This window comes from Coenobita brevimanus, chromosome 25 (genome assembly GCF_032717465.1).
Source record: "Coenobita brevimanus isolate Jiangsu-jjx chromosome 25, ASM3271746v2, whole genome shotgun sequence".
Lineage (NCBI taxonomy): Eukaryota > Metazoa > Arthropoda > Malacostraca > Decapoda > Coenobitidae > Coenobita > Coenobita brevimanus.
The window spans coordinates 14,931,946-14,959,359 of NC_136978.1; the positions used below are offsets into that span (position 1 = coordinate 14,931,946).

General features: G+C 41.5%; 1 protein-coding gene across 2 annotated transcripts in view; it reads right to left on the reverse strand.

The window, feature by feature from the left end:
• Window positions 1-27,414, reverse strand: part of LOC145393865 (transducin beta-like protein 3) — a 341,771-nt gene that overhangs the window by 158,758 nt on the left and 155,599 nt on the right. For both annotated transcript variants that reach the window (XM_080267921.1, XM_080267922.1), the window contains exon 8: window positions 3,221-3,420. In XM_080267921.1, coding sequence (XP_080124047.1) covers window positions 3,221-3,420 — 200 coding nt within the window. The remainder of the gene's footprint in view (window positions 1-3,220; window positions 3,421-27,414) is intronic.

Below are 27,414 nucleotides of genomic sequence, written 5' to 3' on the forward strand. Positions count from 1 at the left end.
CACCACTGTGTCTAGTTTATCCAGTAATGAAGAAGTTATCACACTGAGACCAAAGCAATAGTCAGGGCCACAGGTAGATGCACAAACAAATCCTGTTCTCGCAGCAAAAATTAGTCCTCTTCCTCACATCATTATTCATCAACACAATGACCTACACACCTGGGGATACTTTCATTCGCAAGTTGAGTTGATGAGTAATATGGTTTCTAATTCATTTCCCTAACAGCTGTAGTTTCAGAGCTACAAGGCAATTACGAGGATTTTTCCATACTGAGGTAATGTGCAAGCAGATTTTAGCACGGTGTCCAGGGGTTAATCCCATAAGGGGTGGACACAAACAAATCACCTCCATGTTACCCTGTCCCCTGCCATTTTGCTGCCCTTCCACCAACTTACACCCCCCTCTCTCACATACCTCTCCACTCCATCCCTTCATCTCATCCTCGGTTTCCCTCTCCCTCCACCTCACTAAATACACTCTTCTGGCTAGTCTCTCACTCTCCATCCTCTCCACATAGCCAAACCAATTCATTGTATTTCTCCTAAAGGTTTCTATCACATCCACATCCAAACCACAAAGCTCCTTCACTTCCTCATTTGTCAGTCTGTCTCTCCAACAAACTCCACATGCTCTTCTCAAAGAACTCATTTCCACTGCTTTCACTCTTGACTTGTGTCCTTCCAACATAATCAAAGCTTCACTTCCACACACTAGAGTGGAGATCACATCCTATCATGCAGCAACTTTTTAACACTTTCACAGTCTTTGGACGAGGATCTGCATCCAACCTGGACTTTGGACGGATCCAAAAGAAAAAAATTCTGTATCTCCATTCACAGATAGTCCTAATTTTCTGAAAACATCAAGACAGACTAGATCAAACTTCCAGCAGGGTGATACTATTTTCATTCATGGGAAAATTCAAAACCAAAACCAAAAAACACTTAGAAAAAGCGTGGTATAAACATTCTTGTGCGCTTTCAGTTATACTCGTCATAACTATTTTACTTTATGCAGTATCATTTTCTTTTTTCTTTCATTTATTCTGGAAAGTTTCAGCTTTCTAATGGTATAAAAACAAATCCGCTAATCCATATATTTCTGGGTGGAAAAATGATCAGAAAAGAGAAAACATAAGCGTGCAGATATTCAGCTAACATTCTTCAGCCTCTTCCAGCAAATACTTGTCAACTATTTTACTTTATGCAATATCACTTTCTTTTGTCTTTCATTTAGTCCACAAAGTCTCAGCTTTCTAACAGTAAAAAAACAAATCTAATCCAAATATTTTGGCGTGAAAAAAAAAAAAGATTGGAAAAGAAAAACTCGAGCACCCAGATTTTCAGCCGGAGGGTTGGAGCAAGGGACAGTGGGAGTAAGAAATCAGGAGGGTTCTGTTGGCTGCAGAACATGCAAAACATGCTCACCTCCATATTTCTTATCATCACTTTCAATGAACCAGCAACCTTTCTTCCCTGCTGTATCCTTTCCAATACTTCATCCTCCAAACTTTCATCCTTACACATCACACTACCCAAGTACTTGAATGGACTCATATTCCCATTTCTTTATCATCCAGGCTCACTGTGCATTCTGCAGCTTCATTTCTCTTGAAGACCATTACTTTACTCTTCCCAATATTCAGCTTTACTTTCTGTTTCTTACATACTCCCCCACACTCATGCACCATGCCTTGAAGTTCCCTTTTGTCTTCATTTAACAAACCAGTATCAAATGCAAACAACAGAACAATAAGTTTCCAAAAGCTTCCACAAATATATAGGAATATACAGTGTATGTTACTGTGAGACTGCAGAGAATACTATATGGTGTGTGAGTGATTATATGCTTCTAGAAAGATGCTTAGGAGAGTTATTAACACACTAACCATTGGAGAATGGTAAGTAGGCTTACCTCATTATGTGAGCTGTGACATGCAAACTGAAACTGAAAGGAGCCTGGAGGTTAAGGGGCAAGTGGAGTATTCAGAACTTATTACTGAAATTGGAGAAGCTGAGAAAAAACGCAGTGGCAGAAGGAGGACTGAGGGTCAATGAAAGAGTGCAAATGGATGTGAAAATCTCTGGAGTGCATACATGTACAAAGAGTGATTGGTCAGGAATGCTCAAGATGTCAATGGTGCTTCACAAATACCAAATAAGAAGAAACACACTACCAGCACTCCTTTCACCCCGTATCCTCCAAGCTCCTTTAGGTTTCACCTAACATACTACAACTACATGGTCAGATAAACCTTGGCACTGTCATCTCAATGGTCTGGATGGTGGGAGGGATGGATGGATGGCATTCTCTCCATCCATTTACCATCTAACCAAGCCCTGCATCATTAGGAGCAGAGGAATATATCTCTCACATAATCAGTCAGGCTGCTTTTAGCCTTCCCTCTACACTATGTATTCTATACTTATGTTTTATATATATATATATATATATATATATATATATATATATATATATATATATACTGTATATATATATATATATATATATATATATATATATATTGATAACAGAATGGAGGAAGGAAAAACAAATGAATAAAAAAATAATAATAATCCATACACCAGATTACTGGTGTCCTCTGTTCATAAAATATCTGTAACAGTTAGACTTGAACAACTGTGGGTTGAAATTTGGAGGGAAACAACTCTGGTGAAGCGAGTTCCAGAGAGATGCAGTTCGGGGAATGAAAGAATTCTGATAGGCAGAAGTTCTGCAATATGGCTGAGTGACATTCCAGTCATGAGTGCTACCAGATGCCCGAGTAGCACGAGGGAAGGCATGGAGAGGTGGCACAATGGACACAACTTTGTCTGAGCATTTGCCAAAAAAATATCTGTAAAATAATACTTGTTTGTGTCTGAATTATGTAACTCAATGAAAATAAATCCGAGAGTTAATCACCTTAAGAATGCATGATTTCCCATAGACTGAAACACCATAAAACAATGACTAGTAACTGCTTCCTATCAGTGTACAGCATGCATAATTTTGGGTGTGACTGTCCTTTAACCCATTCAACCCAAGGATTTTTTTTTTTTTTTATCTGGTTGCTGAACAGATGACTTGATACTGAATATTCATGTGGAAACTCTTGCAGTGAACAGGATATAGCAAGAAAGAAAAATACAAGATATCACCGAACTGAAGAGGTTAATAATGTAAGTGGCTCGAAGTTAGTACAGTCTTAGTTCCTACCTTTTTCCAGATCTCCACAGTGGAGGAACGAGCCAAGAGAATGGAGTGATCATAGGTGGTCATGACAAAGGAACCAAGGGAAGGGCAATGAGTCAGCTGATTGACAAGAGTGACACCTTCCTGGTCTGGGGGCATCACAACTGGTTCAGCTGCACGCCATACCTCACGACCACTTTCTACAGACCACACAGACGGTATACCTGCACATGCACATACAGTTAGTCTTTGGTTAAAGGTGGTTCATTTAATTATCAAACTGATGAATAAAAAAAACAGTACTGTATACATATATACCTGCATATATATATACAGTAATCACTCCAATATCCGACGTAATAGAGCCATAGGTAGGTCCGGATATTGGTTCTGTCCGGATACTGGGCCCCAGCTTATGGACTTGTACTTATGGACCCTAACTCAGAGAAACACCTATACAACTCCCTCTGCACATGCATAGCACCTATTTAAGACCCAAATCACACCAATAAGGCACATAAATGACTGAAATAAATGCAAAAGAAACAAAAAATGAGGGTTTAGAAGTAGGTTCATACAATAATAAACATTCTGGTGACTGGCTCCTGGACTGGTACTTATGGACCCTAACCTAGCCTAACTCAGAAAAACACCTTCCTACTGCACATGCATAGCTCCTAACACCCTATTCACACCAATAAAGGACATTAAAGAGTGAAATGAGGTAAGTATAGTATGAAAAAAAAGTACAGTATGAAACATTCTTATGTCCGGATAGTGGGGATGTTCGGATATTGGGCGTCCGGATATTAGAGTGATTACTGTATATATATATATATATATACAGTAATCCCCCAATTGTCTGACATAATACTGTAGAGCCAAAAACAGGTCTGGATATGGGCAAAGACTGGATACGGAGCAATACTCTATTGTACCCATACCCTGCCTATACCCAACCTACTACCTATTACTCAACCTATATGTACAATACCCCTCCTAATTTTGGCAGTGTTCTCCAGTCTTTCAACTGTATTTAGACATCACAACATACATAGGAACATCCACTGTAAAGCTAAACACTAAGAAAACAATGCATAAACAACAAAAATACAAAAATACCCCACCTATAATGTACTATCACGAGCATTAGTTTCTTTACCCCTCTGACGACTGCGAGGTCGAAGTCACGGTTGAAGACTGACAAGGCGAACGAACACAGACAGTTCACAACGATCAGACGTGCTTCAGTACAACAGAGTCATTCAATCACTTGGACTCAGCATCGTTCACACTGGCATGAATAGTTATAACGAAGTTTAAAGGATGTTCTTATACCATCCTCTTGTTAACCATTGCCATTGTGAAATAAGCTTCGTGGTTCGAAAGTAAGACACCTAAGAAAGATGCTTTAGAGTATTAGACCGAAAATGAGTTGAAAGGGGACCTAGAATGATACTGAGAATTACAAATACACAGTAATGCATACACTGAAAGAGACGCAAGTGGGAATCACTTTACAAACAATAACTAATTTCATGTTGTTTATGGCAGTGAGATATAAGAGTAATACTGTGGGAAGATAGCTCCACCAAATCCAATGAAGCATTAACTGACTACTATGAACCAGCTAATGTTCGAATGCGTGGACCGTCTCCAACTGGGACTTAGACTCCGCTCTCGCCAGGGGGGTAAAGAAACTAATGCTCGTGATAGTACAGAATCTCTCCCAATTTTAAGTGTTCTCCAGTCTTTCTGCACCACTGTATTTAGATATCAAAACACTATCTATCTATCTATCTATCTATTGCCAGACGCCTCAATCCCGTTTGGGGTGGCCACAAACAAATCGCCTCCAAGTCGCCCTGTCCCCCGCCATTTCACTGCCCTGCTCCCAACTCACACCCCTCTTTCTCATATACCTCTCCACCCCATCCCTCCATCTCATCCTCGGTCTCCCCCTCCCTCTTCCACCCTCCACCTCACTCACATACACTCTCTTCGTCAGTCTTTCACCCTCCATCCTCTCCACATGGCCAAACCACCTCAGTGTGTTCCTCACAACGCTCCCTATCACATCCACATCCACACCACAACGCTCCTTTATATCCTCATTCGTCAGCCTGTCTCTCCACGTGACTCCACAGGCTCCTCTTAAATAACTCATTTCCACTGCTCTCACTCTTGACTTGTGTCCTTCCAACAATGTCCAAGCTTCACTTCCGTATGTTAGAGTTGGTATCACAATACTGTCATGTAGTAACTTTTTTACTTCCATGCTCACTTCCCTGTTTCTTATCACTGCTTTCAAGGAACCAGCAACCTTTCTTCCCTGCTGTACCCTTTCAAGCACTTCACCCTCCAAACCTCCATCCTTACTCATCACACTACCCAAATACTTAAACGTACTCACATTTTCCAATTCCTCACCATCCAACCTCGCTGTACATTCACTGACTTCACCTCTCTCAAAGACCATCACTTTACTCTTCCCTACATTCACCTTTAGGTTCCGTTTCTTACACACTCTCTCAAACTCATCCACCAAGCCTTGCAGCTCCCCTTCGTCTTCACTCAACAACACAGTATCATCTGCAAACAACAGTACAGGGAGTTTCCAAACACTATCCTCTCTCACCAGGGCCACTCCAACATCCACTACCCTACCTTGTACCTCTTTTATCAAAACACACACAGGAGTATCTAATGTCATGCTAGACACTAAGAAAACAATGCATACACAACAAAAATCCACAAATATCCTACCTATAATGTACGGTACCCCCCCTAATTTTGGCAGTGTTCTCCGGTCTTTCAACTGTATTTAGACATCAAAACACACATAGGAATATCCAATATAATCCTAGACCCTAAGAAAGCAATGAACAAACAACAAAAGTCCACAAAAGAATAAATGAAGATGACGGTTGCAATAAGTATTTTTAACCCTATCGGGAACCATAAGTTTTCAAAAAGTTTCTGGGACAACAACTGAGTGATGCCTACTTCTGCCGAAAATAGAAAAACTTTCTCAAGGCCAAATATGTCCCCGGACACTGGTTATATTGGGATAACTAGCATACCATCATCTTCACTGGTGTTTATACTATATAATAAGCTAATAAAAATACACAAAACTGATGTGTAAAAGCACAGAAATGCAGAGCGAATAAACTTGTTCAAGAGTTAAAAAATATAGTACTGTACCTTCAAAAAACTTCTCAACATCCTAGCACAAAATTTTGCTTGCACCGTGCAAGAGCCAAGCATATGTCTAGATGCAGAATTTCATGAACTTTCTCATGGTGTTTTCAGAATTTCAATACCACCAACAGTACTCAAATACATTGCCAAAAACTAAAAAACTCACTGGTGGCAATGCAGGGAGGGTGGGAGGCCGGGCAAACGATGCTAGAGTGGAGGAGGACTGAGGGATGGGGAAAGAGATAAGCCTGACAGCTGTGAGCATGGGAGGGGACGGAGGAGGGAGAGAGAAGGGGGAGAAGCGAGATCTACCGGGGGACTCTGACTGCTCGGTAAGGAGACTGACGGGCGCTTTTGCTCTACTGGTGAATTAGGCTTTGTGTTACTCGCGCGAGACCACTATGTTCCCACTGATCCAGCCAGCCAGGGGACTTTGACCATTCGGTGAGGAGCCAGATGGGCATTTTCAGTCAGCTTGCGCGTTGCGGTCTGTACTACTCTGTATTACTCGCGCATGGTTGTTAAGAGTCCAAGTGATCTGGGTGGCCAAAGGACTTCGATCATTTGGTAAGGATCCGGAAAGCCACTTTGGCTCAGCCTGTGGGTTACAGTCCATTACTAGCAAGTGGCCGGTAGCATCTAAGTGAACTGGGTGGCTGGGGGACTTTGACCATTCGGTAGGAATCCAGACAGCCATTTTAGCTCAGCTTGTGGGTTACTATCCATAACAAGCATATGAACAGAGAGGCTGACAAGCCACCAAACCAATCTTTTTAATTTGTCAGCAGCCCAGCCACCAATGTTGGAATTTTTGTGTTCCAATATGGACAAATAAATCCAGATACGGAAATAACAGATCCAAGGACTAACATCCATATATGGAGCATGTCCAAACATGGAGCATCTGGATAATCGGGTGATTACTGTATGTATGTGTGTGTGTGTGTGTGTGTGTGTGTGTGTATATATATATATTATATATACAGTAATCCCTCCAATATCCGACGTAATAGAGCCATAGGCAGGTCCGGATAGTGGTCCTGTCCGGATATTGGGCCCCAGCTTATGGACTTGTACTTATGGACCCTAACTCAGAGAAACACCTACACAACTCCCACTGGACATGCATTGCAACATTTTAAGACCCAAATCACACCAATAAAGGACATAAAAGACTGAAATAAATGCAAAAGAACCATAAAATGAGGTTTTAGAGGTGAGTTTATACAATATTAAACATTCTGGGTACTTACAAGTCCCTTGCTCCTGGACTGGTTTGAACCACCAGTTTCCAGTCCACAGTTAATCTTCTGCACTCTAAATTCTAATTACTTAACACTGCACAACACTGTAAATTCCTGTGTGTTCTAGTGGCGAGGTATTGCAGTTTATTCACTGTTTATTCACAAAAAACATGCACCTGTGGCTTGCACTGCTATAAGCATCTGCTCTCGATCAGAGTTAGGCTGTGACTGTTGATGATGGCGGGGTAACAGAGTTGCCAGATTGCGACAGCCACATTACCAATCTCCTCAACTTTCATTACCAAATTTAACTTTTCATTATCAAATTCGTAAAGCTAGCATTTATTCTTCACTAATTATATATACAAGTGGAAATACATGTAATCACTCTCCTTATAATTAACACCATGTCGATTATTTTCACGCTATGTAGGGTAGCAGATTAATCAGAGAGAGCAAACAATCCACCATCTCCATCCTGTGTATCCTCATATATATGAAAAATCCATTTGGTAATGCATTATTCTGATTCATTACCAAATGAATTTTTCATTACCAAATTGCCCCATACTTGGTAATGAAAAATACCAAATGGCAACCCTGACAGGGGAGGGGGGAGGGGGGAGGAAGGAAGGGGTGAAGGGACCATGGTGTAACAGCTGTTCAATGCCAGGCGGCAATTTCAAATTACGGGTGGGAAAAAAGTCAGATTTTTTCGAATTTTTTGCGGTTTTTGGCCCATTTTGGATCCCAGAACGATTATGTCCGGTTAGTGGGGATGTTCAGATATTAGAGGGATAACTTATTATATATATATATATATATATATATATATATATATATATATTTTATACATATATATATTTTACATATATATATATATATATATATATATATATATATATGTATATATATATATATATATATATATATATATATATATATATATTTATATATATTATACATATATATATTATATATATATATATATATATTTATATATATTATATATATATATATATATATATATATATATTATACATATATATATTATACATATATATATATATTATACATATATATATATATTATACATATATATATATTATACATATATATATATTATACATATATATATATTATACATATATATATATTATACATATATATATATTATACATATATATATATATATATATATATATATATATATACTGTATATATATATATATCATTCCTACGTGTCAAGTGGGGTTGGTGGAGGATTAGTGCCCCTCCCTGTAAAACAATTAACTCTAAGCCGTTGGCCACCCCGTTTGGGATACATAGCGTCTGGCAATGAATGAATGAATGAATATATATATATATATATATATATATATATATATATATATATATATATAAATTATATATATATATATATATATATATATATATATATATATATATATATATATATATATATATATATATATATATATATATATATATATATATATATATATATATATATATATATATATATATATATATATATATATATATATATATATATATATATATATATATATATACTGTATATATATATATATATATATATATATATATATATATATTTTATATCTATCTTCCTATCTATATACATATATAGATAGATATATAGATAGATAGATAAAATATATATATATACAGTAGAACCTCGGTCCTCGAACACAATCCGTTCTGGAAGGCTGTTCCAGGACCGAATTGGTCGAGGACCGAACTAATTTTCCCCATAAGAAATAATGTAAATCATTTTAATCCGTTCCAAGACCCCAGATGCTTACCTATTTAAGTTTCAGCACTGGTACCAGTGCTTTCCTTGACGAGGTGACTGAATATTTCTCTTGCCTTTTCACAAATTACATACTCACTAACACTGTCTCCTGCTAACTGTTTCTCATTGATGAAGATAAGCAATAATTTTTCCACTTCTTCAATTATTTTCGGCACTACTTTCCTCTTTTCACTGCCAGTAGCCGTACTGGATGAACTTGCTTTCTTTGGAGCCATTATTAGGGGCTAATACTGCACTGAATCAAGAAAAATGTGAAGCACAGCAGGACGACCACATTGACAAACAACAAAGGTGGACGCGTGACTGTCGGTCGGCCAGCTTCTCTTCGTTTGGCTACGTTCAGGTTGGTCGAGGTCTGATATTTTGGCCGACCTCTGGAGCAAAAATTTCTTGATTTTTTTGGTCGAGGTCCGATTTGTTCGACATGTGGGACGTTCGAGGACCGAGGTTCCACTGTGTGTATATATATATATATATATATATATATATATATATTATATATATAGCAGAACCTCTTTGGTCCGGACCCCGTTAATCCGGATTTCTGTTAATTCGGACAAAATTTAAAAATAATAAACTCCAAAAAATATGTTGAAAATAATTCTAAAGTCATTCTCAGTATCGGTGCAGAAAGCGATCGTCACTTGTTTAGTCTCAGATCATGCTAGGTCGTAACATGGGCGCCTGTTTAAACACACGCTAGCATTCATTCCATCATCTAGTTCACCGACCATTTAAATTTTTACGCCGTATTTCAAAAGTTAATCCTCCTTACCATGCCCCCTAATGCAAGTGTAGCTTCTGCAATGAATAAAGGTGTTAAAAGGAAGCATGTAACACTAAGTATTGCAGATAAAGTGAAAATACTGGATAAACTAGAGGCTGGTATTCCTGTAGGAAAACTCATGAATGAGATTACCCTGATGGTCCGGAAAATCTGCTAATTCGGACAACCCTTCCCCCCGTATAGTCCGAACTAGAGAGGTTCTACTATATATATATATATATATATATATATATATATATATATATATACATATAGATAGATAGATAGATAGATAGATAAATAGATAGATAGATATATAAAATATATATATATATATGATGGATGGAGATATATATATATATATATATATATATATATATATATATATATATATTACATACATACATGTATATACAGTAATCCCTCCAATATCCGACGTAATAGAGCCATAGGCAGGTCCGGATAGTGGTCCTGTCCGGATATTGGGCCCCAGCTTATGGACTTGTACTTATGGACCCTAACTCAGAGAAACACCTATACAACTCCCTCTGGACATGCATTGCACCTATTTAAGACCCAAATCACACCAATAAGGGACATAAAAGACTGAAATAAATGCAAAAGAACCATAAAATGAGGTTTTAGAGGTGAGTTTATACAATATTAAACATTCTGGGTACTTACAAGTCCCTTGCTCCTGGACTGGTTTGAACCGCCAGTTTCCAGTCCACAGTTAATCCTCTGCACTCTAAACTCTAATTTCTTAACACTGCACAACACTGTAAATTCCTGTGTGTTCTAGTGGCGAGGTATTGCAGTTTATTCACTGTTTATTCACAAAAAACAAGCACCTGTGGCTTGCACTGTTATGAGTATCTGCTCTCCATCGGAGTTAAGCTGTGACTGTTGATGTTGGTGGGGTAACAGAGCTGCCAGATCGCAACAGCCACATTACCAATCTCCTCAACTTTCATTGTCAAATATAACTTTTCATTACCAAATTTGTAAAGCTAGCATATATTCTTCACTAATTATATATTCAAGTGGAAATACATGTAATCACTCTCCTTATAACTAACACCATGTTAATTATTTTCACACTATGTAGGGTAGCAGATTAATCAGAGAGAGCAAACAATCCACCATCTCCATCCTGTGTATCCTCATACATGTGAAAAATCCATTTGGTAATGCATTATTCTAATTCATTACCAAACGAATTTTTCATTACCAAATTGGCCCACACTTGGTAATGAAAAATACCAAATGGCAACCTGACAGGGGAGGGGGGAGGGGGAGGAAGGAAGGGGTGAAGGGACCATGGTGTAACAGCTGTTCGGCGCCAGGCGGAAATTTCAAATTATGGGAGGGAAAAAAGTCAGATTTTTTTCGAATTTTTTGCAGTTTTTGGCCCATTTTGGGAATATTGGATCCCAGGAGGATTATGTCCGGTTAGTGGGGATGTTCGGATATTGGGCGTTCGGATATTAGAGGAATTACTGTATACACGGTACAGACACTATTTTCGCACCTATTTGGTACCACAATTGCGGCACGAAACTTAAACTCACGAAATTCGTGCGTATACTTTACACGTTATAAGTGGTAATTGGTTTTAGGGTCAGCCACCTCATTCCCCCTTAGCTACCCATTAATAACACAATACCTCTACTATAAATTACACACAGTTAATCAGACATATATTACTGAACAAAGAGTTTACTAACACTAACACTTAGACTGAACTGCTTGATGAGGCTTGAAGATGAGTTCCGAGCCTAAGAGTGGTGGTTAGTTACCACATGCCCCCTCACTGCTCCCCGCCACCACCGGTGAGTCCCCCACATCGCCACTTCCCGATGCTTCAACATCAAAGCCCTCAAAATCCAGTGGGAGCTCATCAAGCTCCCTAATGTCATCAGTGTCCTTGCCCACAGCACCTTCGTCCTCCCCAGCCTGTATGTTCTCCAAAGCCTGGACTTGTTGAATACGAGAGAAAAGGAATGATGTTATCAGAGTCTGATTATGTGAATGAACTCTGGCACTGAAAAGGTCCTTCTAATAAGCCAGAAGTCTATCCACCATCGGGAGGAAAGTGTCCCTGATCTCTGACCTCCCATCACATTCCTCAATTTGCTCTTTCAAACAAGCAGTGGTTGTCAGCAAGTCTGTGATTTGGCGAGATGTTGGCTCACCTGGTGCTGTCCTGAACTTCGTTGTCATTGGCTCGTTCGGCTGTTTCCAACATCTCCTCGATGGTTGGTTCAAAACACGTGACTGCGGAGATGCGGAGGTTCACGAAAATTGTAGGAAAATCGCGAGACTCCAGGAAAAAAACATTCCCTTGCCATCGCGAAACGAAATTTCACGAGAGTAAATATAGCGAAAATAGTGACAGTACTGTACTGAATATATATATATATATATATATATATATATATATATATATATACATATATAGTGCTAATCAGAAGTATCGAGCGCCTATGGCAGGGCACGCAATACTTTTGGTGAAAAAAGAATCACCTGTTTTTGGTACTAAATATTAAGCCAGATGTTTGGGCCCGCTAATATGACGTCACGGCAGCTTGAGGCCTTACTGCGCGCTGGTTGGCTCCCGCCTCAGTTGCCTACGGGCTGGGTGAGAGAGAGGAACTCCGAAATGTCTCCTTCTCTTCTTGCGCCATTTTTTACCAAGTGTCCCGCAGTGTTTTGGCTTTCGCCACTTAGTTATGGCTCCTACCTGTCAAGTTTCGAGTGAAATCATATCACAGATCATTGCTCTAAAGGAGTCAGGCCACCCCATGAAGGAAATTAGTGAATTGGTTGGTGTGGCTTGATCGACAGTGCATAGGTGGTGTGACCGTTTTCAAGTGGAAAATAGTGGTGATGTTCAAACAAAGAAACCGCAATCTGGTAGGCCCAGGAAAACTTCTCCGAGGTCCGTTAATGTTTTAAAACGTGCAGTGGAGTCTAATCCTCGTGCGAGTACAAGGAAAATTAAGAAGAGCAACCCGGAAGTGTTTGGCGAGGTTTAATAGCGCACGGTGTCTCGAAGAGTCCATGAACTTGGTTACACAAGTCACAGGCCTGTGAGAAAGCCTCTTCTTTCATGTTACCAGCGACTTCATAGGCTTGCCTTTGCTAACAAGTACCTTAACTGGGGTAAGGACCAATGGTTGTCAGTGTTGTGGTCTGATGAGGCAACATTTGGTGTTACCTGTAATCGAGAAGCACGCGTATACCGGCGCAAAGGTAGTGACTCGCTTGACCCACGTTACGTGCCTGATTTACTTATGGTATGGGGTTGTTTCTCTGGGAAAGGTTTGGGGAAGCTTGTTGTGCTTCCCAAGAACTGCAGAGTGAATCAGGACGTTTATCTGGAGCTTCTTTGTGATCATTTACCTGAGTCCTTCGAGCTCACAGGTGCACGAGTGTTTCAGCAGGACGGTGCACCTGATCACAAAGCCAAATCGGTCACCAACTGGCTTCGTGACTGCAAGGTATCCTTCATGAAAGTCTGGCCAAGCAATAGCCCAGACCTCAACCCGATAGAAAACCTCTGGTACCTCATAAAGTAGAATCTCCAAGGGAAGGACGTGAGCTCTGTGCCTAAGCTGGAAGGAGCCATTCGTGACTCCTGGGCCAAAATACTACCCCAGCACCTGAGGAACCTCGCCCTTTCATTTCCATGACATCTCAGGTCCGTGAAGAAGCGTAAAGGATACCGTACCAAGCATTAAAGGTAAATAAATTGCATTATTTATATGTTTTTTTCAATGTTGAAATGTTTGTTTGTTAGGAGGGACACAGGGCGTTCGATACTTCTAACGAGCACTGTATATAAATACATATATATATATATATATATATATATATATATATATATATACAGTAAATATAAGCGTGTGTATATGTATACAGTATACTATCTATCTATCCATCTATTGCCAGACGCCTTAATCCCTTATACGGGTTGGCCACAAAAAAACTGCCTCAATGACACCCTGTCCCCCGCCATTTCACTGCCCTGCTCCCAGCTCACACCCCCCTCTCTCATATACCTCTCCACTCCATCTCTCCATCTCATCCTTGGCCTCCCCCTCCCTCTCTCCCCTTCCACCTCACTCACATACACTCTACTTGTCAGTATCTCACTCTCCATCCTCTGCACATGGCCAAACCACCTCCGTGAGTTTCTCCTAAGGCTTCCTATCACATCCACATCCACACCACAATGCTCCTTCACATCCTCATTTGTCAGTCTGTCTCTCCATGTGACTCCACAGGCTCCTCTCAAATAAATCACTTCCACTGCTTTCACTCTTGATTTGTGTCCCTCCAACAACGTCCACGCTTCACTTCCATACTTCAGAGTTGGCATCACAATACTATCGTGTACTAACTTTTTCACTTCCATGGTCACATCCCTGTTTCTTATCACTGATTTCAAGGAACCAGCAATCTTTCTTCCTTGTTGCACCCTATCAAACACTTCACCCTCCAAACTTCCATCCTTACTCTTCACTACCCAAGTACAGTATTTAAACGTACAGTACTCACATTCTCCATTTCCTCATCATCCAACCTCACTGAACATTTACTGACTTCACCTCTCTCGAAGACCATAACTTTACTCTTCCCTACATTCACCTTTAAATTCCGTTTCTTACACACTCTCCCAAACTCATCCACCAAGCCTTGCAGCTCCCTTTCGTCTTCACTTAACAACACAGTATCATCTGCAAACAACAGTACAGGGAATTTCCAAACACTGCCCTCTCTCATTAGGGCCACTCCAACATCCACTGACCTACATTGTATCTCTTATAACACCATCCACATACAGATTGAACAACCATGGACACATGATGCATCCCTGTTTCAACCCAACCTTCACACAGAAAAGCTCACTCAATTCACTATTCACGTGAACTGCTGCTTCAGCACCTTGATACATACTCTTCACAGCATTGAACAACTTCCCACCTACTCCATATACACTTAATACTTTCCACAATCCATGTCTATCCACCCTGTCATAAGCTTTCTCCAAATCCATGAAGGCCGCACTCAACTTCTTTCCCTTCTCTAGAAACTTTTCCACCAAAGATCTAAGAATGAATATCTGATCTACACAACCTCTTCCCTTCCTAAAGCCTCCCTGTCCTTCTCCAACTAACTCTTTTGTTATTTCCCTAACTCTGTAAATAAGTATCCTACCATATACTTTTCCTATTACACTAAGAAGAAAAATGCCCCTATGATTACAACACACTTCTTATTCCCATTTCCCTTTGTACAAGGGAATAATTATACCTGACTTTCAATAATACGGGACTTTACCTTCGTCCCAGGCCAATCTGCACATCTTCCACATCCATTCTACTACTATCTCTCCCCCATGCTTCAGCATTTCATCACACACTCCATCAATTCCTGGGGCTTTCCCCATTTTGACTTTCTTCAATGCTTCCACAACTTTCATCATACTGATTTCTTCTTGTCTTCTCACCTCCCTCCTTCTCCCAGCCATTCCCCAGCCACTTATACTCGCATTACTTTCATTCTCTATGTTCAACAATTCCTTAAAGTGTTCTCTCCATCTGCTGACTTGTTCTCCCTTCTCAACTAGTAATCTACCATTTTTACCATCATTCACTCACTTGATGAAGTGCTGCCTACTTCTTCCTTAGCCTTTATCATTCTTTTTCTGTGCCTGCCCTCCTCTCTTCCTATTTCTCCCATCTTTCCTGTCAATACTTAATGCTTTTCTTTCCATTACAAGTGGCTTTACATTGAGTGACAAGCCAAATGGTTTCCTGTAAGCCAAGAAACCATTTACAAAGCTGGGTGGTAACCATATAACCAAACCATACGTGCTCCCTACATGTCAAGTGGGTTGGTGGAGGGTTAGTGCCCCTCCCTGTAAAACAAATAACTCAGAGTCAAATGGCCACCCCGTACGGGATTATGGCGTCTGGCAATAGAAAGATAGATAGATAGACTCCCCTACTAACATCATTGCCACCCTGTCTGACTCTCTTGACCTCTTTCCAGGACATTTTCTTATAGTCCCTCCACTTCACACACAATTTCCTTCCAAATTCCTCATTCACTCTCTCCTTACTCTGTCTTACTAATCTTTTCACCTCTCTTCCTTTCTACATATAACTCACTCTTCCGTCTCTCAACTTCATCCACGCCCCAATTTCTCATCCATTCATTATATGCTTTCTTCTTTTGTGCCAGAGCCTGTCTCACCTCTTCATTCCACCATGCTGTTCCTTGCATCACCTTTCGTCTTCTCTTCACCCCACACACCACCTCACATGCTGCACAGATTTCTTCTGTGAATATCTTGCACACACCTTCCACGTCCCCCATCTGCTCCAATTCATATTTACCCAATCGTTCCTCCACTTCTCTCTTATAGTCTGCTTTTTTCTCATCCTCTTGTAACCTTTCCACTCTCCTTACATCTACTCCTTCCTCCCGTCCTTCCTTTCCGCTCTCTCTCTTTCTCTCTATACAGTAATCCCTCTACTATCCGATGCAATAGAGCCAAAACCATGTCCAGAAAGTGGTCTCGTCCGGAAAGTGGGCCCCAGCCTCCTGGACCTGTACTTATGGACCCTAACCTAGACTGACTCAGAAAAACACCCATACAACTCACTACTGGACATGCATAGCACCTATTTAAGACCCAATTCAAACCAATAAGGGACATAAAGACTAAAATAAAAGCAAAAAAATAACAGAGAATGAGGTTTTAGAGGCGAGTTTATACAAAATTAAACAATCTGGGTACTTACAACAAGTCCCTGGCTCCTGGACCGGTACTTATGGACACTAACCTAGCCTAAGGCAGAAAAACATCTCTCTACTGCACATGCGTAGTATCTAAGACCCTATTCACACCAAGAAGGGACATAAAAGAGTGAAATGAGGTTTTAGAGGTAAGTATGGAAAATACAGTACAACAGTACAATATGAAACATTCTGGGTACTTACAACAGGTCCCTGGCCATCTCGATGAATAACCTGCCTCCTCTCAGACTCTGACAGTAAAAAGGAGTACCTGAAGCACCTGCAGTACATTGTACATGAAGTCTTGCACTGAACTTAGTCATCTGCACTCAGAATTCCATTCTCTTAACACTGCGTACTCTAGTCTTACTTGTGCTCCACTGTACCTTAATAAGTGTTGCACTATGCACTTAAGTCTTTGCACTCGTAAATCCATTTTCTTAACACTACACACTCTAGTCTAATTTGCGCTCCAATGAACGTCAATAAAATCAGTGTTGCACTCTGCACTTAAATCTTTGCACTCAGAATTCTAATTTCTTAACACTACCACTGTTTTTTTTTCACTGCACAACACTGTAAATTCCCATGTGGTCTAGTAGCGAGTTCTTGCTGTTTATCCACTGTCAGAGTGTGAGAGTAGCTGATGCAGGTGGCCTAGGGGTGTGCCGCCGGGAAGTGGTGATGGACTACCCACTGCATATCTGAAGAGAGACGCAAACTCATGTCCAGTGGTGACTCCACTGTGGCTGATGTGCTGGGCTGTGGCTCAAAGGATGAGGGCCTGTCTTGGGGAGGCAATGGTGTGCAGCCAGGGCTGGGCACAGCGGGGGTCACGGGTCTGAAAGAGCTGTCAATGGTTGACTGATGAAAGGAACAATGATTTTGGCGATTAATGATGCGCTGCCTGAAAGCGCGCACTTCCTCCACATGTCCCAAGGGCCCCATCTCCCTGTCACAGTCCGGGTGTTACTGGTAGTCGAGAATGAACTCTACGTGTTCCCGGAGTGCACTCAGCTTGGGGATGGTTGGAGTAGTGTCACACTGAGAGGAGTCCACATCATCGTCGCCATCCTTGTCGGAATCTTCAAGCTGGGTACTGACACCTGCAACTGAAGATGGGATCTCGATATCAGACATGGTCTGATATCCAGGATTGGCCTCGTCATCATCCAACCACTCACGCACTTCGTCCACATCAACATCGTCGCCATGCACACGTAGACATGGATGCATGGAAGTCATCCATGTCAAAACCTATGAAATCGTGCTCCACATCCGTTCCGAGAAGCAGATGAGACCAACCATTTTCTACAGTCTTGACAGGGATTTCCTTCCATGCACTGGCCCAGTTGTAACTGGCAGACTTGATGTTGTAACGGCGAAGGTTTTCCAAAGTTCACTAGCCTCGCGTGTCCTGTCCCTCCAAGAACTAGTTCTCGTTCTCGAGAACAACCATCACCTCGTCCAGGAACTTCCTTCGGTACAGCCTCTTCGTTGCCACGATCACTCCTTGGTCTATTGGTTGGATGAGAACAGTCGTATTAGGTGGCATAAACATGCACCTAATGCGCTCATTCTCAGCCACCAAGTCCTTGTCGCACGGGTGGGCAAGTGCATTATCGAGGGGAAGGAGGGCCTTTACCTGATAATGCAGGATTCCCAGTGTCCTCGTCTGGTAACTGATGACCTCCTTGACGAAATGGCGGTGGAACCAGTCTTTGAAGATCTGGGCAGTGAACCCTGCCTTCAAAGAATGGTACCAAACAACAAGAAGGACATCCATCACCCCAAGAAGACACCGAGGCTGCTTTGCACGGCCAACAATAACGGGGTTAAGCCGGTGCACGCTGTTAGCATTGGCACAACACAAAGCAGATATCCGTTGCTAGGAGAGCTTGCGGCCAGGTACACGCTTCTCCGTCTCCTCAGCTAGAGTGTTAGTTGGCAAAGAGCGATAGAATAAACCAGTTTTGTCAGCGTTGTAGACTTGACCGAAAGTGAGGCCCTCCCTGTCAATCAAGCCCTTCACCTTGTGCCAAAACTCCTCTACTCTATCCTCATTGGCGTCCAAAGATTCGCCATGAGACTTACAGTTGGTAAGGCTATGTCGAAACTTGAACGCGAAGAGCCAACCCTCGGATGCCTTGAAGTCTGAGGCGTTGTGAAGCCTTGCGAACTTCTCAGCAGCAGCCTTCAGCTCCGTGCCATGCACCAGCACACCAGCGGCACATTGCTGTTGATACCAAATCAACGTGGGGCGGTCGACTTCAGCATACCAGGGAGTACACATCATCTTCCTCTCAATGTTGAGTTTGTTCTTCGACGAGAAGTAAGCCGTGTACTGCATGACTTTGTCACAGGACCTCTTGATATCAAACAAAGTAGATTGGGCCAGGTTGAATTCACGGAGGATGTGTGAGGTTGACCATCCCGCGTCCACCTTGTCCAATATCTCCCTCATCTTCTCCAGAGTCAAAACCACTCTCTTCCTCTTCTCAGCCGGCAGGGCCATCATCACACACACTAACAAGAGGCAGGAGAGCAGCAGCAGAGCCTGCAGCAAGTAGGGCACCACCACAAATGCGAGCATGTGGGCAGCCATGATGACGAGTGTGCGCTCACAACAAGAGACGGGCAGTAAGTGGGGAGGATGCAGGGGCGCTTTAGGAGACGGCGGCGGAACTACACACCAAAACACAGGTGGTCCACGCTGCGCGTGCTGAGTCGGATTTTTTTTCGAATTTTTAGCGTGTTTTGGGCAATATTGGGAATATTGAATCCCGGGACCAAAATGTTCGGCAAGTGAGGTGTCCGGAAAGTGGGCGTCCAGATAGTACGGGGATTACTGTATATATAATATATATATATATATATATATATATAGATAGATAGATAGATATAATATACTATAGCAGTAACCGTGTGTGTGTGTGTGTGTGTGTGTGTGTGTGTGTGTGTGTGTGTGTGTGTGTGTGTATTTTGGGCAGCTGAAACTACACATTCAAATTGCACCAAAATTTGGCACAGAAATTGCAAAAAAATCACTGATGTGAAAAAACTGGATCCCATCACGATTGAAAAACTTTTACTATATTTAATGAGCAATCGCATTTTGACCAAAAAATGCTGCTCCCGGAGCCTGGCATAGGATCTCCATAGAATTTTTTGCCCATAGGGAGAACTAAAATATACTGTACTTTAGTAGTAGCCGAGTGTCTGTGTGTGTATTTTGGACTTGCCTTCAAACAACTTGGGTTCCATTCCTGAAGCTGCAGATAACACAATCAATTGGTTAGCTGCAAAAAATTAAGGTGACAAAGTTACACTACAGCAGCACATGAACGTGAGGAGAAAGTGCGAGGGGCCCGAAGGGCCGAAGAGCACTTAGGACCTGCACACGGAATTCCTATGGGAGAGTAGTCTATCTTTGCTTTGTGTTCCCACCTCTACCAAGTGAATTTTTGGGCAAGAAGTAATTGGCAACTCCTCTGGTGTTGGCAGGAGGTGGTGAAACACTCAGCACATCAGTGCTTGCCCAGAAGTGAGAGTGGGAGTATAAGCTCCCATTGGTCCGAGCTTGCACAACCCTCTTTTTCGTATGCATTACTGTTTGCACTGTTATTTTCCTGGAGTCAAGTTGTCATGCCTGGAAAGTACTGCTCAAGGGATGATAGGGTCTGTATCACTGCATGGAGGCAGCATAATGTCCCCATCAACATGATTTGTGAAAGTACTGGATGCGCAAAGTCGACCGTCATGAAGATTCTAGCTGCAGCGAGCGGCCTGCCACCTGATGTCGTACCAGAGCACAAGCATGGCGGTGGAAAGAAGATGACGACTTCCAGAGGTACAGATATGCTTCTGAAGAGGGAAGTAATCAAGAATCCTTGTATGAATGCAGCAGAATTGAAGAGAATGCATCCCAGCTGTTACAAGACGTTTCAATTCGAACTATCCAACACCACTTGCAGAAGGAGCTAGGTTTGCCAAGCCACACCACAGCCAAGTAACTGCTTCCAGTGCATTCAGTTTGCCAAGAAGTATGCACACTGGACATCGGATGAGGAGAGAAAAGTTATCTTTTCTAATGAAAGCACATTTCAAGTGTTCCAGGTGCGTTCTGCCAAGGTTCGTCGCCCTCCCTCCCGTAGTCGATATGACTCTGCTTACATGGTGCCAACTGTCAAGCACCCACAGTCAGTAGTGGTATGAGGGTGTTTCTCAGGTGAAATGAGAAGGGGAGGTCTCTACTTTCATCCAAAGAACTTGATGATGAATGGTGGCCAGTACATTCAAGTTCTGAAAGATCATTTGTTAAACTTTTTTGCTATTCATGGGTGCGACTTCTTCATGCATGATTCAGCGCCATGTCACAAGTCAAGAAAGGTGACAAAATGGCTTCAGGATAATCGGATTCCGGTCCTCAACTGGCCTGGCAACAGCCCAGATCTAAATCCGATAGAAAACTGCTGGGCAAAGATGAAGAAAATCATGGTAGAGAAGAAGAGACCCAACCTGGACAACTTCGAGACTGAAATGACAAATGTTTGGTGCAAAGAAATGTCCTTGGATTACTTTAGAGATCTAAGTGATTCCATGCCAAAATGCACCCAACTGGTCCTGAAAAACAAGGGAAACATGATTTCATATTAATGAATGGCATTTCATGAACAAACATTGTGATATACTATGATTTCTGTGTTTTTTAACATATTGTGGGGGGAGATCCTGAGTCAAATTTGCGGTCGTTGTGTATATATATATATATATATATATAGGGGCGCTCACCATCCACTCACTAGATGTAGTGCTGCTCTCGGGTGTCTGCCCTTTCCTCTCAATCCTTCTTTCTTTCCATTCTCTTCTGTCTTTCTATCATTCATTCTTTCCTTGTCCTTCTGCCTACGAGTGACTTTACACTCCCTCTTCTGTCTTTCTTTCCTTCATTCTTTCCACTTCTGTCAGCCTGTGGGTGACTCTACACTGACTGACAAGCCAAATGGTTTCCTGCGCACCAGGAAACCAATTACTACGCTGGGTGGTAACCATATAACCAAATTTCGGCACCTGGTGGTTTAGTGGGTAATTATTGCACTCCAATCGGATTGAGCCGGTGAAAGTTTATATCCAAGGGGTGGTTGGGGTTGACTGCTCATGTAATGCCATTCAGGGATGAGTGAGCCTGGTCACTCTCATTTTAAATGTCGAGACCAACTGCCTAGCCCCGCGCTCCTCATGGGGCAATGTAGGATTGGAAGATGGATGGATGGATGGATGGATGGATGGATGGATGGATGGATATATATATATATATATATATATATATATATATATATATAAATATATATATATATATATATATATATATATCCATCCATCATCCAATCCTACATTGCCCCAAGAAGAGTGTAGGAGCCCAGGGCTAGGCAGTTGGTCCCAACATTTAAGATGAGTGTGACCAGCCTCACTCATCCCTGGGCGGCATTATATCAGCAATCAACCCCAACCACCCCTTGGATATAAACCTTCACCGGCTCAATCCGATTGGAGTGCAATAATTACCGACTAAACCACCAGGCGCCAAAATTTGGTTATACAGTTACCACCCAGCGAAGTAAATGGTTTCATGGTGCACAGGAAGCCATTTGGCTTGTCACTCAGTGCAGAGTAACCCACAGGCTGAAGGAAGTGGAAACAATGAAGGAAAGAATGACAGAAGAGGGAGTGTAAAGTCATCCGTAGGCAGAAGGACAAGGAAAGAATGAAGGAAAGAAAGACAGAAGAGAATGGAAGGAAAGAAGGATGGAGAGGAAAGGGCAGACACCTGAGAGCAGCGCTACATTGAGTGAGTCGATGGTGAGCACCCCCACCTACCACATATTATATATATATAAATATACATACATACATATATATATATATATATATATTATATAAATGTACATATATATATATATATATATATATATATAGTTGTCAGTGAAAGATTAAAGAGCATAAGAGAGTATGGATCAGTTGGGTCAAGGATTGTGTGGATAAGATTGAAAGTTGCAATACAAATGTGGGCAATTGTGTGTGTGTATGCGCCAACGCAAGATCATGCAAGCAGAGTGAGAGAAGAGTTCTGGACAAATGTAGAAGTGTGCATGGAAAACTTTGGAAGGAATGAGAGAGTGTGTTTGATCGGTGATATGAATGGTAAAGTTGGGAATGTGAAGGTGGATGGAATAGTTGGTGAGTGGGGTGTGCCTGCTGAGACAGATGAGAATGGCAGTGAGTTAGTGGACATTTGTGCTGGGAGGGGGTTGGTGATAGCCAATACCCTCTTCAGGCACAAAATGATCCACAGGTATAGATGGCGAGTGATGAGAAGGGTGGGTGAAGAACTGATTGAAAGGAAGGCAATGATTGATTATGTGTGTTTGGATGAAAGGATGCGAAAATGTGTAATGGATGCAAGAGCTTATAGAGGTCGGGGGAGTGGACTTTCTGACCACTACTTGATGGTGGCCAGAATCAAGTTCCATTTAAGATGGAGAAATAGAAGAAGGGAAGGACGGGAAGAAGGAGTATTTGTAAGGAGAGTGGAGAGGTTACAAGAGGATGAGAAAAAGGCAGAGTATAAGAGAGAAGTGGAGGAACAATTGGGCAAATATGAATTTGAGCAGATGGGGGACATGTAAGGTGTGTGCAGGATATTCACAGAATAAATATGTGCAGCATGTGATGTGGTGTGTGGGATGAAGGGAAGACGGAGGGGTGTGCAAGGAACAGCGTGGTGGAATGAAGAGGTGAGACAGGCTGTGCCACTAAAGAAGAAAGCATACAATAAATGGATGAGAAATAGGGGCATGGAAGAAGTTGAGAGGTGGAAGAGAGAGTTATATGTAGAAAGAAAGAGAGAGGTGAAAAGATTAGCAAGAGGGAGTAAGAAGAGAGAGGATGAGGAATTTGGAAGGAACTTGAGTGTAAAGTGGAGGGATTGTAAGAAAATGTTCTGGAAAGAGGTGACGAGAGTAAGACAGGGTGGAAGTGAGGTTAGCAGGGGAGTGAAAGATAAAAATGGTAGATTACTAGCGGAGAAGGGAGAAAAAGTGAGCAGATGGAGAGAACACTTTAAGGAATTGTTGATCATACAGGTTGGAAGTAATGGGGAAGTGGCTGGGGAATGGCTGGGAGAAGGAGGGAGGTGAGAAGACAGAAAGAAATCAGTAGGATAGAAGTTGTGGAAACAATGAAGAAAGTTAAATTGGGAAAAAGCCCCAGGAACTGATGGAGTGTGTGCTGAAATGCTGAAGCATGGGGGAGAGATACTAGTAGAATGGATAAGGAAAATGTGCAGATTGGCCTGGGAGGAAGGTAGAGTCCAGGAGGATTGGAAGTCAGGTATAATTATTCCCTTGTACAAAGGAAAAGGGGTAAAAGAAGTGTGTGGTAATCATAGGGGCATTTGTCTTCTTAGTATAATAGGAAAAGTGTATGGTAGGATACTTATTGACAGAGTTAGAGAAAGAACAGAGGAATTAGTTGGAGAAGAACAAGGAGGCTTTAGGAAGGGAAGAGGTTGTGTAGATCAGATATTCATTCTTAGATCCTTAGTGGAAAAGTTTCTAGAGAAGGGAAAGAAGTTGTATGCGGTTTTCATGGATTTGGAGAAAGCATATGACAGAGTGGATAGACATGGATTGTGGAAAGTATTAAGAATATATGGAGTAGATGGGAAGTTGCTGAATACTGTGAAGAGTATGTATGATGGTGCTAAGGCTGCAATGCGTGTGGATTGTGAACTGAGTGAATTCTTCTCTTTGAAGTTGGGTTGAAACAGGGATGTGTCATGTCTCCATGGTTGTTCAATCTGTACATGGATGGGGTAATAATAGAGGTACAAGGTAGGGCAATGGATGTTGGAGTGGCCCTGGTGAGAGAGGGTAGTGTTTGGAAACTCCCTGTACTGTTGTTTGCAGATGATACTGTGTTGTCGAGTGAAGACGAAGGGGAGCTGCAAGGCTTGGTGGATGAGTTTGGGAGAGTGTGTAAGAAACGGAATCTAAAGGTGAATGTAGGGAAGAGTAAAGTAATGGTCTTTGAGAGAGGTAAAGTCAGTGAATGTACAGCGAGGTTGGATGGTGAGGAATTGGAAAATGTGAGTACATTTAAGTACTTGGGTAGTGTGATGAGTAAGGATGGAGGTTTGGAGGGTGAAGTGCTTGAAAGGGTACAGCAGGGAAGAAAGGTTGCTGGTTCTTTGAAAGCAGTGATAAGAACTAGGGAAGTAAGCGTGGAAGTGAAAAAGTTACTACATGACAGTATTGTGATACCAAGTCTAACGTATGGAAGTGAAGCTTGGAAGTTGCTGGAAGGACACAAGTCAAGAGTGAGAGCAGTGGAAATGAGTTATTTATGAGAAGCCTGTGGAGTCACATGGAGAGACAGGCTGACAAATGAGGATATAAAGGAGAGTTATGGTGTAGATGTGGATGTGATAGAAAGGGTTAGGAGGAATACACTGAGGTGGTTTAGCCATGTGGAGAGGATGGAGGGCGAAAGATTGACGAAGAGAGTGTATGTGAGTGAGGTGGAGGGGGGAAGAGGGAGGGGGAGGCCGAGGATGAGATGGAGGGACGGGGTGGAGAGGTATATGAGAGAGGAGGGTGTGAGTTGGAAGCGGGGCAGTGACATGGCAGGGGACAGGGCGACGTGGAGGCGATTTGTTTGTGGCCACCCCAAACGGGATTGAGGCGTCTGACACTAGATAGATAGATAGATAGATAGATAGATAAATAAACAGACGGATAGATAGACAGTATATATAGTATATGTATAAACATATAGTGTGTGTATATATATATATATATATATATATATACAGTAAACTCGCCCGGAACCCGATCTCACCGAATGTGCTCGCAATTATACACGGTTAGTGCTGGGATATGTATAAGATAACGTAAGATTAAAGAACCATTACGAAAACTATATATTTACGCAAGAGAGGCCTTTGGTAGGCCAAATCCTCGAACATCAGCTCAGCTGGCACGGTTTGTTTTGATCACATGATGTGATTCGCTGTACTGCTTTTCCTCAGTGGTGTATTTGTAAATTAAATATTTACAGTACTGTTCTGGTAAGTTTATGTGCAAGTTAAAGTATTATTAAATAATGTTCAAGCAAGAAATAAAGTCTTATAACCAGTTTTCTGATAGGCATCAGAATATTACCTTTTTTATTTGTTTGTTAAATATTTGCTGTACTACTTTTCCACACTACTATATTTGTAAGTTAAATATTTACTATTCTGGTATGCACTTGTAAGTTAAAGCACTTAAAGAAAGTTAAAGCATTAAATAAAGCCTTGTAACCTGTTATAGATTACACATGATCGGTAGGTTCCAAGACAATTCGCCATCATGTCAATTCCCCATCAAAACATGAACGATTCCCCATCAGGACAATTCACACCCTGTATGATTCCCCGTCATTCTATAAATATACTAATTAATTAATACTTTTATAAATATACTTAATATTAATTAATCAATACTTTAATAACTATATTTCAGGGGGATCCATCAAAGTCTATGTTGTCTTGTTATTATTGTGACGGCGAACTGGCTTGACAGCGAATAGTCCAGAAACCATTTTGCTCCCTAGACTCAATAAACGTGGTATTTTGCTGTTATCTGCCATTGGTAATCAATATGAAGCACTTTAAGTGGTTAGAAGGTTTATTTAATGTTATAACTTACAAATACAGTACTGCACAGCAAAACTTTGACAAACAAATACGTAAACAAGAGGCAACATTCCGAAGCCGTCTGGTTTCAGCATCGGAATGTTGCCTTGTGTTTAGGTATTTGTATATTGAAGTTTTGATGTGCAGTACTGTATTTGTTAGTTATAACATTAAATAAACCTTCTAACCACTTAAGTGCTTCATATTGATTACCAATGGCAGATAACAGCAAAAGACCACGTTTAGGAGATCTAGGGAGCAAAATAAGGAGTAGTTAAAATTTACGCGGTTTCGCGCCCCGCGCCACGTTAGGAACGAAACCCACACATTGGGGGTGAGCTTCCTGTATATATATACATACAGTAATCCCCGTACTATCCGGATGCCCACTTTCCGGACATTGTGGGCCTGTACCTTCGGAACCCAAAAACGGCCAAAAAAAAGAAAAAATCCCCCCGAAATCTGAATTTTTTCTCACCCGTAATTTGAAACTGCCACGCAGTGCTGAACAGCTGTTACACCATGGACCCTCACCCCTTCCTTCCTCCCCCCTTCCCCCTCCCTCCTTCCCTGTCAGGGTTGCCATTGGGTATTTTTCATTACCAAATGTGGGCCAATTTG